This window comes from Dipodomys merriami, unplaced genomic scaffold (genome assembly GCF_024711535.1).
Source record: "Dipodomys merriami isolate MVZ:Mamm:240054 unplaced genomic scaffold, mDipMer1.0.p SCAF_125, whole genome shotgun sequence".
In the NCBI taxonomy this organism is placed as follows: Eukaryota; Metazoa; Chordata; class Mammalia; order Rodentia; family Heteromyidae; genus Dipodomys; species Dipodomys merriami.
This window is the reverse complement of record NW_027202549.1, coordinates 3593313-3608304: the sequence shown is the minus strand read 5'-3', so window position 1 is coordinate 3608304 and position 14992 is coordinate 3593313. Positions and strand designations below refer to the sequence as shown.

Sequence of the window (14992 nt, the reverse complement as noted above, 5' to 3'; positions counted from 1 at the left end):
CAGCGGCCAGGCTGTAAGAGACAGCTAAGCAGACGAAGAAGCAGCTGTTCCACTCCCTGCCATTGTGTCCAGTGTCCGGCGCTCTCAGGTGCTCAGATTCCCAGGGCAGGGGGACGGGTTGGGCAATCACAGCAACCGGGGAAGGGGGTCAGCTGCCTGGAGCTTTCCTGATCATTGCTTAACGCTGATCTGATTGCAGATCTGCTCACAGCCAAGGGCCTGGACCCCCAGGGATCCCTGCCTGAGGGGCTTCAGCTCGGGCCCCCTATGGGGCTGTTCCTGTCACCCACCGCATACTGTCTGCTGCTGTTGCTGGGGCTGCCCGTGGTGTTCATGGGGGGCTTGGACTGGCAGTGCCGGCGCATGCCCTATTCGGCCTCTCGAAACTTTGAAGTGAAATATGTGATTCCCAGTTTCTCTTTGGGTGGCCCGGTACAGGCCATGGTGACGTATGAGGATGGAGAGATTGGGAGTGCCTTATTTATCGCCACACGCAATCGACTACATGTGCTTGGAGCTGATCTGCAGTCTATCCAGAGCCTGGCCACTGGCCCTGTTGGGGACCCTGGCTGCCAGACCTGTACATCCTGTGGTCCAGTTACCCCAGGCCCACTGGGGGACACAGACACGCTGGTCCTGGTGGTGGATCCTGGGCTTCCGGCGCTGATCAGTTGTGGATCAAGCCTTCAAGGCCGCTGCTTCTTGTATGAACTGGAGCCCCAAGGAACAGCCCTGCACCTGTCCACACCAGCCTGCCTCTTCTCACCTGAACACAACAGGCCTGAGGATTGCCCTGACTGTGTGGCTAGCCCATTGGGCACCAAAGTGACCCTGGTTGAACAGGGTCAAGCCTCTTACTTATATGTGGCATCTTCACTGGACCCAGTGGTGGCTGCCAGCTTTAGTCCACGCTCTGTGTCCATCCGACGGCTCAAGGCGGATGCCTCGGGATTTCAACCAGGCTTTCCTGCCCTGTCGGTGCTGCCCAAGCACCTGGCCTCTTATCCAATCAAATATGTGCACAGCTTCCACGCTGGAGATTACGTCTACTTCCTGACTGTGCAACCTATCAGCGTGACAAGCACTCCTGGTGCCCTGCAAACACGCCTGGCACAACTTAACGCCGTGGAGCCGGAGCTCAGTGACTACCGAGAGCTGGTTCTCGACTGCCATTTTGCACCTAAAAGGCGCCGTAGGACCTCCCAGGGTACACAGTCCTACCCAGTGCTTCAGGCTGCCCACTCTGCTCCAGTGGGTGCCCAGCTTGCTGCTGAACTGAGCATCTCAGAGGGCCATGAAGTGCTATTCGGGGTCTTCGTAGCTGGCAAGGATGGTGGTCCTACCACAGGCCCCAAATCTGTTGTCTGTGCCTTTCCTATTCACTTGCTAGACTTCATGATCAAAACTGGGGCTGAGCGCTGTTGTGAGTCCTCAGGTGATTCTAGCTTCCCCCGAGGCCTTGACTTCTTCCAGACATCCAGTTTTTGCCCCAATCTGGTGAGCAGAAAGAAGCCCTCCAACCCCCCCTCCACCAGCTCCTGCCCTTTGGACAGTCGGTTTGTGGCTGAATGTAGGCTGCTTTCCTTCCCTCCCTGAGGGGACCTGGGTTGGGAAGACTGGGCAGACAGACCGAAAGGAGAAGGTGCTTCCTAATTCCTAAGTGCTGTGGGGTAGTGAGAGAAATCAGCCAAAGAAAAGCCACACCAGGGCTGGGAAGGTGGCTCAGGGGTAGAGTGCTTGCCTTGCATGCATGAAGCCTTGGGTTCGATTCTTCAGCACCACATAAGCAGAAAAAGCTGGAAGTAGCGCTGTAGCTCAAATGGTAGAGCGCTAGCCTTGAGCTGAAGAGCTGAGGGACAGCGCCCAGAAAAGTCACACCAGAGATACATCTTCCAGCCAGGTTTGTCCCCTATTGGTGCCTCATTTTGCTCTTTTTTGTTAGTTTGTTTGTTTTATGTCTTAGGGCTTGAACTCTGGGCCTGGGCACTGTCCCTGAGCTCTTCAGCTCAAGGCTAGTGCTCTACCATTTGAGCCACAGCGCCACTTCTGGCTTTTTCTGTGTATGTGGTACCAAGGAGTCGAACCCTGGGCTTCAGGCATGCTAGGCAAGCACTCTACCACTAGGCCACATTTCCCAGCCCCCTAGTCTAATAATTCTTTTTTTTTCTTCTTCTTCTGTGGGTCGTGGAGCTTGAACTCTGGGCCTGGGCTCTGTCCCTCAAGGCTAGCGCTCTACCACTTGAGCCACAGCACCACTTCCTCATTTTGCTCTTTTACCCTCTTAGTCATCATGGCTTCTGATTTTGTTGTTGTTGTTTCCCTGGTTATGTGAAGATAGGATTGCAACATCACTGTCCCTGCCAGTATAGCTCCCAAATTCTGGGTTGGATAATGGGCATCCATTCCTATCTGCCTACCTCCAGAGACACACTCAGAAAAGTATACACATAGGCACAAACATACAGGCAGATGCTTACAAGCACATAAACTCACAGCTGCTTGCCAACATAAATTTGGCTTTCCTCATGGGGAACACTTGTTTTGTTCCGATTTCCAAAAGGGGGTGGGGTGGGTGGGAAAGGAGTTGTCAGAGAACATCCTACCCCACCAGGGGGTTTCCAGGGAGGCTCCTGGACCTTGGAAATCTGGGTACTTATTGGGTAGTCTGCATGACCTAGGCTTTTACTAACCCATTTTTAGTAGGAGTGATTACAAAACGATCTGGGACATGTTAGGAAGTCAACTTGGCTCCAAAGGATTCTGGGAGCCTCACCCCAGTCTTGAGCAAGCAGTTGTAAACATCTAGGGATGAGTAAAGACCTAGGAAGGGCTGATTGGAATTGATCCATCCAAGACTTTCTGTTACTATAGCCAAGGTCTGCGCCAGATAAGGTGGTCTCACAGCTCCTGTTCCTTCCAATAGACCCTACTGAGGCTGTCCAGCTTTAGTCTCAGGAAGGGAAAAATAGAAACAAATAGGACTTTTTTCCTTACTGTGCTGTCCAGAGAGCCTGGGGTTGTAACAACGGTAAAGTAATATGAGGTCTGAATCATCAAGCAGACCCACAGCCTTCAGAGTCTCTGGCCACCCTTACATCCCTGGGTCTTTCTGTGATACCCCCTCACTGACTCCTTTCAGCTCCTCTCAATGCCCCAGAGGTAAATACCCAGGGAGTAGGTGGGAATGTTTAGCCTCTCATCTTTACTTAACACACTGGAGTTGAAAGACCTTAAGGGTGTAGACTCCTTTTTTGGGACTGGACAGCCAGCCCTGCCTGGTTTCATCTGCTTCCCTTTGGGGGAGTCAGAACCTTTCCCAATTTAGTTAATGGTATGTGGGTTGGAAGATATCCAACAAGACTGGTCAGTGCCAGGCACTAGAAGGACTAATCTTGGATCCTGCCCACAGGCTGGCCTGGCCCCTGGGAGATGTGTGAGCCAGTGTTTGCTCAATGATTGTAGGCATTCAGCACCCACTGAGTGCTCATTGTGATTGGCTGAGGGGCTGCTACCCATTTTCTATAGGTGCAGGTAAGGGTATGGGCCTTGCATAGAATATTGGAAACTTAAGTGTCTTCAGGAACGGGCTTAGTCAAGCCTAGTAGCTAAGGGCTTGGGGCCTAGAGGCAAGCTATACGGGTGTGGCCTGGTTGAGTTAGCACCTCTCTTTTAGCTCCACAGCCCCACCTGTGCCTGAGTCATGATAAAAGAACCTGACAGGCTTCCAGCTAGGGCCAGGCCCTTGTCCTTCTCAAGTGAAGACAAAGTCCCAGTCTCCACCCACATAGAATACAAACTCAGAGTGTAGAGGGTGTCTACACCCAGCTTTGTACTTCCTCTGGTCCCTCTACCATCCCCAGTTCCGTTCAGCACTGAGATCGGGGGCAGGTGAAGTTCATGTGGCACGATGAAGGCTTTGAGGAACCTTGTAGAGTGCCCTAAGGGATGGCCAGGAGAGTCCTGAGCACCTCAGCCTATTCTTTTGTGCACTTCTCACCCAATCCCAATATATTGGCCAATTAATCATTACAGCACACCCGCAGAGGCAGAGCATGACCAGGAGGGGGCAGGAGAGGACTCTGACTAAGAAGATTGATTAAGAGCACTGACTTCCAACTTGCCTCTTCTTCAGAGGCTGTGAAGCCTGACAAGCAAATTTGCCTCCAGATGAATGAAGCTGGCATCAAGTTGGGTCTGTGAGACTCAGTACCTCATGAGGAGGCTGGGGCAGGAGGATCATTAGTTCAAGACCTAGATTAGAGAGAGAGAGACCTTGTTTCAAAAATGATCAGTAATGATCAGAATGGATATAGAAGAAGAGAGCAAAGGAGTAGGGGAGCTGGCCTTGTAGCCTGGGCCTCCTTTCTTCTCTGTCTTTGTCTCTTCTAAGACCCCTGGGAACAGTGGGAGGCAGGCAGAAAATATGCAGACTTAGGGACTTCTTCAGTCAGGCCATGAAAGGGGGTCGGAGTTTGGGCTGTTATGATTACTGTCAAAAGTCCCCCAAAGGGTCAGTGCACAAGTACAAAGCCTTATTGTCTTTTCCGTTATCTTCCCCAGCCTGTCTCAGAGGTGCCCAGCTCCAGCAAGAGCTGCTACCATTTTCCTCTATTGGTCAGCAACAGCCTCACACGCGTGGACTTATTCAATGGGCTATTAGGACAGATGCAAGTCACCGCACTGCATGTGACACGTCTTGGCAACATCACCGTGGCCCACATGGGCACCACGGATGGGCGTATCCTGCAGGTAGATGCTTCACTCCATAACCCGCCTCAGCCCTTGCATGCCTGTCTCCATCCGCATTTTGCTCACAGCTAATTTTTCCCAGGTGGAGCTAGCCCGGTCACTCAACTACTTGCTGTATGTGTCCAACTTCTCACTGGGCAATAGTGGCCATCCCATTCAACGAGATGTCAGTCGCCTTGGAGACTATCTATTCTTCGCCTCTGGGGACCAGGTGAGGTGGGCAGGGTCACAGCCAGGGGACAGAGTTGTGGGACGGCCAACCTCCCAGTTCAATGTAAGGCGATATTGATGTACAGGGGTGAGACTCACTTCCTATTCTAAAATGAGACCGGGAGGGCCTAAGGGACCCAGTTCCTTCCTCTAGTCATCCCTGAACCATCTGGTTTGTCACTCCCAAGGTCTTCAAGGTACCTATCCGGGGTCCAGGATGCCACCATTTTCTCACCTGCTGGCGTTGCCTACGGGCACAGCGTTTCATGGGCTGTGGTTGGTGCGGGGACATGTGTGGCCGGCAGAAGGAATGTCCTGACTCATGGCAACAGGACCACTGTCCACCGGAGATTACTGAGGTACAGCTCCCTTGCCAGGGCACAGATAAATGTGGGACAAGGGGCTGGGAAGGTGGCTCAGTGGTAGAGTGCTTGCCTTGCATGCATGAGGCCCTGGGTTAAATTCTTAAGCAGAAAAACCTAGAAGTGGCGCTGTGGCTCAAGTGGTAAGGTGCCAGCCTTGAGCTGAGGGACAGAGGGGCAGAGCCCAGGCCCAGAATTCAAGCTCCATGACCTACAAAATAAAAAAAAAGTGGGACAAGTAGGTCCTGGGGTCAAGGGTCAAAGGGTCAACAAATCTGGACCATGATTTTCCTCAGGCCTGGAAAGTTGTAGGCATAAGAAGAGCATTCATGGGGCTGGGAAGGTGGCTTAGTGGTACAGTGCTTGCCTAGCATGAATGAAGCCCTGGGTTTGATTCCTCAGTACCCATAAAGAGAAAAAGTCAGCCGGGCACCGGTGGCTCATGCCTGTCATCCTAACTACTCAGGAGGCTGAGATCTAAGGATGTGGTTCAAAGCCAGCCTAGGCAGGAAAGTTCCCGTGAGACTCTTATTTCCAATTAGTCCTGAGAAAACTGGAAGTGGTGCTGTGGCTCAAGTGGTAGAGCACTTGCCTTGAGCTGAAGAGCTGAGGGACAGTGCCCAGGCCCAGAGTTTAAGTCCCATAATACACACACACACACACACACACACACACACACACCACAGAAAAAGTCAGAAGTGGCACTGTGGCTCAAGTGGTAGAGTGCTAACCTTGAGCCAAAGAAACTCAGGGACAGTACCCAGGCCCTGAGTTCAAGCCCCAGGTCTGGCAAAAAAAGAAGAAAAGAGCATTCTTGGTAAAGGGGATGATGGCATGTACAAAGAATTGGGAGGCAGGAAAATGCTTGAATGAGGATTCTTTTTTTTTTTTTTTTTTTGTCGGCCGTGGGGCTTGAACTCTGGGCCTGGGCGCTGTCCCTCAGCTCTTCAGCTCAAGGCGAGCGCTCTACCACTTGAGCTACAGCGCCACTTCCGGTTTTCTGGTGGTTTATTGGAGATAGGAGTCTCACGGTCTCTCCTGCCCGGGCTGGCTTTGAACCGCGATCCTCAGATCTCAGCCTCCTGAGTAGCTAGGATTACAGGTGTGAGCCACCAGCGCCCGGCTGAATGAGGATTCTTAAGTGGATCAGAATGAATGAGAAAGAGGCAGGCAAGTGGGGTATAAGGAAGGTATAAGGAACTCCAAGGGAAGCAGATGGGGCCAAAAGAACTTCACAACACACACACACACACACACACACACACACACACACACACACACACACACACGAACTCAGGCTATCTGTTCATCCCACTTCAGTTCCATCCCCACAGTGGGCCTTTAAGGGGAACCACAAGGCTGACCTTGTGTGGCTCCAACTTCTACCTGCATCCTACTGGGCTGGTACCTGAGGGAACTCATCAGATTACTGTGGGCCAAAGCCCTTGCCGGCTTCTACCTCAGGACACCTCAAATCTCAGGTACAATCTAGACCCTGTACCTCCCTATCTCCTTCCCTGTGAGAAAGATGGTATCCTCTGCTTGCTGCGGGACGGGGGTGGGGTATGGGGCACGCTGGCAGTGTGGCTCTGTCTGGTTTATTCTGCGGAGATGGCTCTTGTTCTCTCCTGAACCCTGCATGTGTTACTATCTGTCTGTGATGTCATACACTGGGCAAGTTAGGTCCCTACCCCACTCTGTACATCCCACCATGGAAGAAGACATGGGTGGAGCAGTTGCGATCTTCAGGCTCTGAGGAGTTCTGTGGGCATGCAGTCAGGCCTTTGCACTTCCTGGCTGACTTCATGGGTTCCCCCCGGTACTGTAGCCCTGTACCCCGCAAAGACTTTATAGAGGAACTTGAGTGTGAGCTGGAACCCTTGGGCACCCAGGCAGCGGGGACCACCAACGTCAGCCTCATCGTGACCAACATGCCACCAGGAAGGCACTACCGGGTAGACGGCACCTCCATAATGGGAGGTTTCTCTTTTATGGTGAGGTCATCTTATCCCCCTTCTGTGTCCTTGGTTGGGGAGGGCTTGGAGTGGAGGGCTTGCTCCGGCTAAGACTCTTCAACACCCTTTTAGGAGCCAGTGCTGAGGAAAGTGCACCCCATCTTTGGTCCACGGGCAGGAGGTACCTGTCTTACCCTTGAAGGTCAGAATTTGTCCGTAGGTACCAGCTGGGCTGTGCTGATCAATGGAACTGAGTGCCAGCTAGAAAGGTAAGTGCCAGCAGGAAAGAGGACAGGAAGCTAGAGAGTCCCACCCCTTCTACCTGTACCCTGCTAGGCTGGTACATGGAGGAACCTACGAAGATCACTCTGGGCCGTAGCTCCTACTGCCTGCTACCTTCAAACCTATTGGTACAACTTGATCTCTGCCCTCCCTGTCCTTGATGGGGGCCTCCAAGCATCCTCTTCCCTAGGACTCCCTGTGCTCTGCTCTCATTCATCCAGTGGGGACTTGGATCCTATCAGGGTCGACAGAAGAGGGCCTAATCATACGGTCAATAGGGGGAGCAGTTCCCAGAAGATCTACTTACTGTTCCCACAGGCTGGAGGCAAGGAAGCCCATCATGGCATCCACTGGCTCCAGCCAAGACTGTGGGGAATCTGTTCCCTTCCTCTTTGCCCTTCCAGTTATCATTTATTTATTTATTTGGAGAAGGATTTGAACTTATCCCTTAAGCCACGCCCCTTGGCTAAGGCAACAAGCCAATAGAGAAAGTAGACAGGATTAGCAAGCCCTTAAAGTAAGCATGGCCTTCATGGGGGTAGATGAGGGGGTGCGGCGGGGGTGGGGGGAAGGTACTCCTGAGTCCAACCCTTCATTCCTGCAGGGTCAGCGAGGAGCAGATTTTATGTGCCACACCCCCTGGGGCTGCCACGGCCAAGGTCCCCCTTCACCTACAGGTAGGGGGTGCAGAGGTGTCTGGCTCCTGGACCTTCTACTATAAGGAAGACCCTATCGTGCTGGCAATCAGTCCCAATTGTGGCTATTCGTAAGTTTGAACTCCTTGATCCATGCTGGCCCTCTGAAAGAATAAAGGCAATAGCTTCAGGAAGCATTACCAATCACTGTGCTCTCATCCGCAGCGGCTCCCATGTCACTATCCGTGGCCAGCATTTGAGTTCAGCATGGCGCCTAGTGCTGTCATTCCATGATGGACAAACAGCTGTGGAGAACTGGGTAAGTGAGGGCTGGGAGGAAGGGAAGTCCCCTGATCTCCAGGCTAGGCTGTGGAGACTGGGGATGGCCCCACACAGAGCATCTACCTAACTACTCTCTCGTGGGTCCCAACAGTGTGCATCTGAAGGGCATCTGGAGCAGATCCAGTGCCGCCTGCCCGAATACGTGGTCCGAAGCCCTCAGGGATGGGTGACAGGAAATCTGAGTGTCTGGGGAGACGGAGCTACTGGCTTCACCTTGCCCAGCTTTCGCTTCCTATCCCCTCCGACTCTACCCAGCGCTGAACTAGCCCCGCTGAAGCCTGAGGAGTATGCTGTGAAGTTTGAGGTTGGTGGAGGGGCACAAGGAGAGACGGGGTTATGGAAGATCGAGCGATGAGGGCCCTGGTCACTGGTTGATCTTCGTGACTGTCTCTGCAGTATATTGGGCTGGGCGCTGTGGCTGACTGTGTTCGTGTGAACGTGACTGTGGGTGGTGAGACCTGCCAGCACCAGCTCCGAGGGGATGTGGTGGTTTGTCCACTACCACCCTCCCTGAAACTTGGCAAGAACGGGGTTCCATTGCAGGTAGGCAGTCCAGCTGGCCATCCATGGGAACCATGGTCTAAAGGATCTATGGGGCGGGGCCTGAGCTGTCATCTGCTCCCAGGTCTGTGTGGATGACGAGTGTCGCGTTTTGGGCAGAGTTGTTCGGCCAGGCCCAAGCCCAATGAGAACACTCCTTATTGTCCTGCTGCTCTTGGTCTTCCTCCTGGCTGTACTGGCCGGGGCACTGATTTTCAACCACCGATGGCGGAGGAAGCAGCTAGGTGAGCTCTCTTACTCTTGCCAACTCAGCCTCTACCCTGTTCCCCCCCCCTCCCCCGCTTGAATCTCCAAGTCCCTATTATCTTCTCTCTGCCTAAGACTCAGGGCGATCTCCCACACTTCCCCAGTGCCAGGAGAGGTGGCCCCCAAGAACTTGGTGAGGCTGATCACCAGCGCTATGTTTTCACAGTTCTTTCTTCCAACCTCGATGATTTGGCATCTCTGGACCAGACAGCTGGAGCTATGCTCCTGCCAATGCTCCATTCGAGCTCAGATGACCCAGGTGGCCTTGGTGAGATGGTGGAGGCACTAAAAGTTAGGGCTACCTGCTCCCCACAAGCCTCTCACTCCCTCTCCCCAACAGTACTCTCTGCCATTGGTGGGCAAGACTCCAGCACCCCGGCCCATGGAGAATCATCAGATAATAGGGATGGATCCTGTGTCCCACTGTTTCGGACAGAGTCCATCAAGCTCAAGGACCTAGACACAGCACTCCTCGCCGAGGTCAAGGATGTACTGATTCCCTATGAGCGGGTAGTCACCCACAGTGAACGAGTCATTGGCAAAGGTATGGAGGAGTCACGTGGAGAGGTAGAGTTGGAGCAAAGATGTAGCCCTGAGATGACATGGACTTGAGGAACAGTTGGGCCAGACTCTACTCTGGCTTCCTGACCAATTATGTGACCTTGAATGTACCACTTAACCCCTCTAAGTCTTATTTGTGAAAGCTACAGTAACTGTATCTTCAGTGGGTTCTGGTATGGATTTGGAAGGCATGGAAGGCCTGCAAAAAACTCTGCCATTGTGTGGCTGCTTGGTTGTTTTCCTTCCCCCCACCCCTTCTCCTCCTCTTCCTCTCCCTCTTCCCCCTCCTCCTCCTCCTCCCCCTCCTCTTCCTCCCCTTCTTCCTCCTCCTCCCCCTCCTCCTCTCTCTCCTCCTCCTCCTCCCCCTCCTCTTCCTCCTCTCCCTCCTCCTCCTCTCCCTCCTCCTCCTCCCCCTCCTCCTCCTCCTCCTCTTCCTCTTCCTTCTACTTTACTATTTGTGCTATACCTGTAATTCTGGCTTTTTGCTAATTGGAAATAAGAGTCTCATGGACTTTTTTTTTTTTTTTTTGGTCTGGACTGGCTTTGAACCGAGATCCTCAGATCTCAGACTCCCAAGTAGCTAGGATTACAGGCAGCTTCTTCCCTTCCCCTCCCTTTTGGAGACAGAATCTCTATATATCTCAGGCTAGATTAAGCTCACCATCCTCCTGTCTCTACCTTCCAAGGTGGATTACAGGAGGATGTGCCACTGTACCCTGCTGGTACTACTTGGTTTCATTTGTTTGTTTGTTTGTTTGTTTTTTGCCAGTCCTGGGGCTTGAACTCAGGGCCTTGGCACTGTCCCTGAGCTTCTTTTTGCTCAAGGCTAACACTCTACCACTTGAACCACAGCTCCATTTCTGGCCTTTTCTGATGATGTGGTATGGAGGAATCCAAACCCAGGGCTTCATGCATGATAGACAAGCACTCTACCACTAAGTCACATTCCCAGCCCTACTACTACTACTACTTGTTTTTAATGTCAGATTGGCCAAGTTGGTGCTCTGAAGTCTGAAGTCCTGTGGCCAATGAGCGGATGTGTTGTAATCCTGGGCCCTCTCATCATCTTCTTCCCAGGCCACTTTGGAGTTGTCTACCACGGAGAATACACAGATGAGGCTCAGAATCAAATCCACTGTGCCATCAAGTCATTGAATCGTAAGTAGGTCATTGTAAGTCGGGTGAGCAGGGAGAGCAGCCTCAGGCTGAGAGGGTCACAGGGTTTATTATGGTTCCCTGCAGGTATCACAGAGGTACAGGAGGTGGAGGCCTTCCTTCAGGAGGGGCTGCTTATGCGTGGCCTGCACCACCCCAATGTTCTGGCTCTCATTGGTATTGTGCTGCCCCCTGAGGGGCTACCCCAGGTGCTGCTACCCTATATGCGCCATGGAGATCTACTCCGGTTCATTCGTTCACCTCAGCGGGTCAGTGCTCTGCTGGCTCTGGGGATCACGGCGGGGGGCATGAAGGGGGTACTTCTCTTCTTCAGCATCCCAATTTTCCCTGTGCCCACAGAACCCCACTGTGAAGGACCTCGTCAGCTTTGGCTTGCAGGTAGCCCGTGGCATGGAGTACTTAGCAGACCAGAAATTTGTCCACAGGGACCTAGCTGCTAGGAACTGCATGTGAGTAGCTGGCTAGAAGTAGTTAAGGGTGAAGTCAATGGGCCGGGCATGAAGGTAGATGGCTGTCCAAGTATATGTCAGGAAAAGACTCACTCCAGTCCTCAGCATGTCCTCTTGTCTCTTGGGCCTCGATTTACTGTCTCTCCAACCTTGGACTGGGACATGGGGGCTGTGAAACTCTGGGAGGGCCTGGAACAGGTGGGTTTGGAGCCTGATAGAAGTCAATTCTAAGGCTGATTCTTTCTTCCCAGGCTGGATGAGTCATTTGTAGTCAAGGTAGCTGACTTTGGTCTGGCTCGTGACATCCTAGACAAGGAATACTACAGTGTTAGACAACAACGACATGTTCGTCTGCCTGTCAAGTGGATGGCCCTAGAGAGCCTTCAGACCTACAGATTCACCACCAAATCTGATGTGGTAAGGCTCTTACCTGCTCTCTGTCTACCTAGCTGACACTTCCTAGAGTCTTTTGGCCTTATCTCTGCATGGTCTGAGCCAGTTGACTGTTCAGTTTAGGCAACCCCTGCTGCTCATTTGTCCAAATATGAGATCGAATCTCATACCTGCCAGGGAAAACAGGACATTCTACTCATTGGCTCCTCAGAGAGAATCCAAGGCTTCCCTTGTGCAAACTCTGGGAGAGGTGGTGGGAGACAGTGGGGAGAAACTTGCATGATATGAGTAAGGTCTGAGCAGAGATGGTGGGCCTGTATTTCTAACTGAAGGATTCTGGGAGGGATAGGACCTAGGGGGCTCCACATGCCGTCAATTTAGAGTGCTAGATGAATCTCTTCACTTGTCTCTTCTCCCAGTGGTCCTTTGGTGTGTTGCTGTGGGAACTGCTGACACGGGGTGCTCCGCCGTATCCCCATATTGATCCTTTTGACCTCATCCACTTCCTGGCCAAGGGTCGCCGTCTGCCTCAGCCTGAATATTGTCCCAATTTTCTGTGAGTATGTGGAGTTGGCGATGGGGAAGGAGCAGAGGGTCCCCTAGAGATAAAGGAAGGACAAGAAACAGCCCCTGCATGGCTTTTTGATTGACCCTCTAGTTAACAAGAAAAGTTATCTTCTCTGGGCCTCAGTTTCCTCATCTGTGTACTGATTCCCCTCCCATGCATGGAAGGATACTGAGAGGACCTCTCAGTTTCCATGGTAACAGCATCCTAACTCAGTCTGGGTTGAGGCCAGTGCTTTCATTTCCCACACACTCCTGCTAAAGGGGAAGGGGGGGGACTCTTTCCCATGTTTTCCACTTACTTAACCGCAAAGAAAGGTTCCATTAGCTCACACCAGCCCCTCTGCATTCCCAGATCAAGGCCCCCACCCCACCCCATAGGATCTAGTTTCAGATACCTCATTCTGTGTGTGTGAGCAGGGGCGGGGGAAGGGGGGGAGTAGGTAGGGGAGGTCCATGTGTCCACCAGTCCTAGAGCTTGAACTCAGGCCTCAGCTCAGAAAACAAGACCAAAAACATCAATCATAAGAGTTGTTCCTGATTGGACGGAGCCTTGTCATGTGTGCTTATCCCTGTTTTATAAGGGTTTAACGTGGATGGCTCAGCATCTCTGGCTTAGGGGGTACACCTTGTCCCTGACCTCCCCCTCCTCTTATAGATACCAAGTGATGCAGCAGTGCTGGGAAGCAGACCCTGCAGCACGACCTACCTTCAGAGCACTAGTGGTGGAAATGGAGCAGGTAGTGGCTTCACTGCTAGGGGACCACTATGTGCAGCTGTCGGCAGCCTACGTGAACCTAGGCCCCAGCACCTTGGATGAAATGAATGTGGTTTCGAAACAGCCTCAGTCCTCACCAATACACAGGAGCACATCCAGGCCTCGGCCTCTCTCAGAGCCACCTCTGCCTACTTGACCTAAAGCCTAGGCAGGCCCTTGGGGGGCTGGACTTGCTGAGTATCCTTGAGCTAACTCCAAGCTACCTCTGGATCATTCCCGGCCTGAGGGCATTGGATCTCCATCTTGTCTCTGCCCTTTAATCTTCAGAGGTCATAGGAGGAGAATAGAGGACATTAACTCTCTTACTCCCCAGAATGAGCCAGGGAAGATGATCCTTCTGTAGCATATATTTATGAAATGCCTGCTGTGTACCCTGTCTGCTGGACATAGATAATTCAGCAGTGACCACAGAGACACTACCCCTTGAATCAATTTTTTAAGGAAAGAATATTTGGGACTGGGAAGGTGGCTCAGTGGTAAAGTGCTTGCCTTGCATGCCTGAGGCCCTGAGTTCGATTCCTCAGCACCACATAAGCAGAAAAAGCTGGAAGTAGCACTGTGGCTCAAGTGGTAGAGTGCTAGCCTTGAGCTGAAGAGCTGAGGGACAGTGCCCAGGCCCAGAGTTTCGGCCCCATGACCAACCGAAAAATAAATAAAGAAAAAAAGAATATTCAAATATAAATTATGGTTTATGTTATAAAAGATAACAGATGGGCTGGGAAGGTGGCTCAGTGGTAGAGCGCTTGCCTTGCATGCCTGAGGCCCTGGGTTTGATTCCTCAGCACCACATAAGCAAAAAGCAAAAAGCCGGAAGTGGCGCTGTGGCTCAAGTGGTAGAGTGCTAGCCTTGAGCTGAAGAGCTGAGGGACAGCGCCCAGGCCCAGAGTTCAGGCCCCACAACCGGACCCCCCCCAAAAAAAAAAAAAGATAACAGACTTATTTGAAACGATGGAGGACTACTCTCCATTAAAGAAGTTACTACAAAGATGAGGTAAGCATCCCAAGAAGTGTTTGTGTGTGTGTATGTGTGTGTGTGTGTGTGTGTGTGTGTGTGCGCGTGTGTGCACACATGCCAGTATTGTGGCTTGAATTCAGGTCTTCATGCTCTCACTTGTTTTTTGTTTTTTGTTTTTTTTGGGGGGGTCTGGTTGTGGGCCTGAACTCTGGGCCTAGGCGCTGTTCCTCAGCTCTTCACCTCAAGGCGAGTGCTCTACCACTTGAGCCACAGCACCACTTCCGGCTTTTTTTCTGCTTATGTGGTGCTAAAGAATCGAGCCCAGGGCCTCATGCATGCAAGGCAAGCACTCTACCACTGAGCTACCTTCCCAGCCCCTCTCACTTGCTTTTTTCACTCAAGAATGGTGCTCTACCACTTGGACCACACTCCCACATCTGGCTTTTGGCTGGTTATTTGGAGATAAGAATCCCACAGACCCTTCTGCTTAGACTGGCATTGAATCATGCAGATCTCAGGTCTTCTGAGATTATAGGCATGAGCTATCAATACTGGGCCTAGGAAGTAATATTTGTGCTGAATCTGTATCAGGTTGGGGAAATCTGCCGGAAGCCAAATTTGAGGAAAGAGGGTTTTGGACAGAGGGAGCTTCATGTATAAGGGCCATGTGTCTAGAGAGGTCTTGGGTCAGTCTGAAGGCTCCAAGACACAGTGTGCACAGGCAAGATCAGATTATAGGGCTCTGGGGGACTGTTGAATAGATCAGGTTTGAAT

General features: G+C 52.1%; 1 protein-coding gene across 4 annotated transcripts; it reads left to right on the top strand.

Annotated features, from left to right (window-relative positions):
• The first annotated feature begins 7 nt into the window (after positions 1–7).
• LOC138824094 (macrophage-stimulating protein receptor-like) lies at positions 8–13904 on the top strand. 4 transcript variants are annotated; one of them, XM_070017807.1, is made up of 21 exons: positions 8–88; positions 200–1497; positions 4561–4749; positions 4832–4960; positions 5148–5318; positions 6642–6802; positions 7150–7315; positions 7409–7545; positions 8163–8324; positions 8419–8512; positions 8627–8839; positions 8932–9078; positions 9161–9320; positions 9509–9601; positions 9683–9886; positions 10981–11061; positions 11146–11327; positions 11419–11528; positions 11780–11945; positions 12341–12477; positions 13144–13904. In XM_070017807.1, exons 2-21 carry the CDS (start codon positions 268–270, stop codon positions 13397–13399), a joined length of 4188 nt encoding a protein of 1395 aa, XP_069873908.1. In that variant the 5' UTR covers positions 8–88; positions 200–267; the 3' UTR covers positions 13400–13904. The 4 variants fall into 4 exon arrangements, with proteins under 4 accessions (XP_069873908.1, XP_069873907.1, XP_069873909.1 ...); XM_070017806.1 differs by having other exon boundaries at positions 9509–9610; XM_070017808.1 differs by lacking the exon at positions 9509–9601.
• Positions 13905–14992: the final 1088 nt, after the last annotated feature.

Coding starts and splice junctions, on each gene's coding strand:
- LOC138824094 (XM_070017805.1), top strand. CDS start 268: ATGGGGCTGTTCCTGTCACCCACCGCATACTGTCTGCTGCTGTTGCTG. Junction 8,513..8,626: donor AAACAGCTGTGGAGAACTGG/GTAAGTGAGGGC, acceptor GGGTCCCAACAG/TGTGCATCTGAAGGGCATCT. Junction 8,840..8,931: donor AGTATGCTGTGAAGTTTGAG/GTTGGTGGAGGG, acceptor CTGTCTCTGCAG/TATATTGGGCTGGGCGCTGT.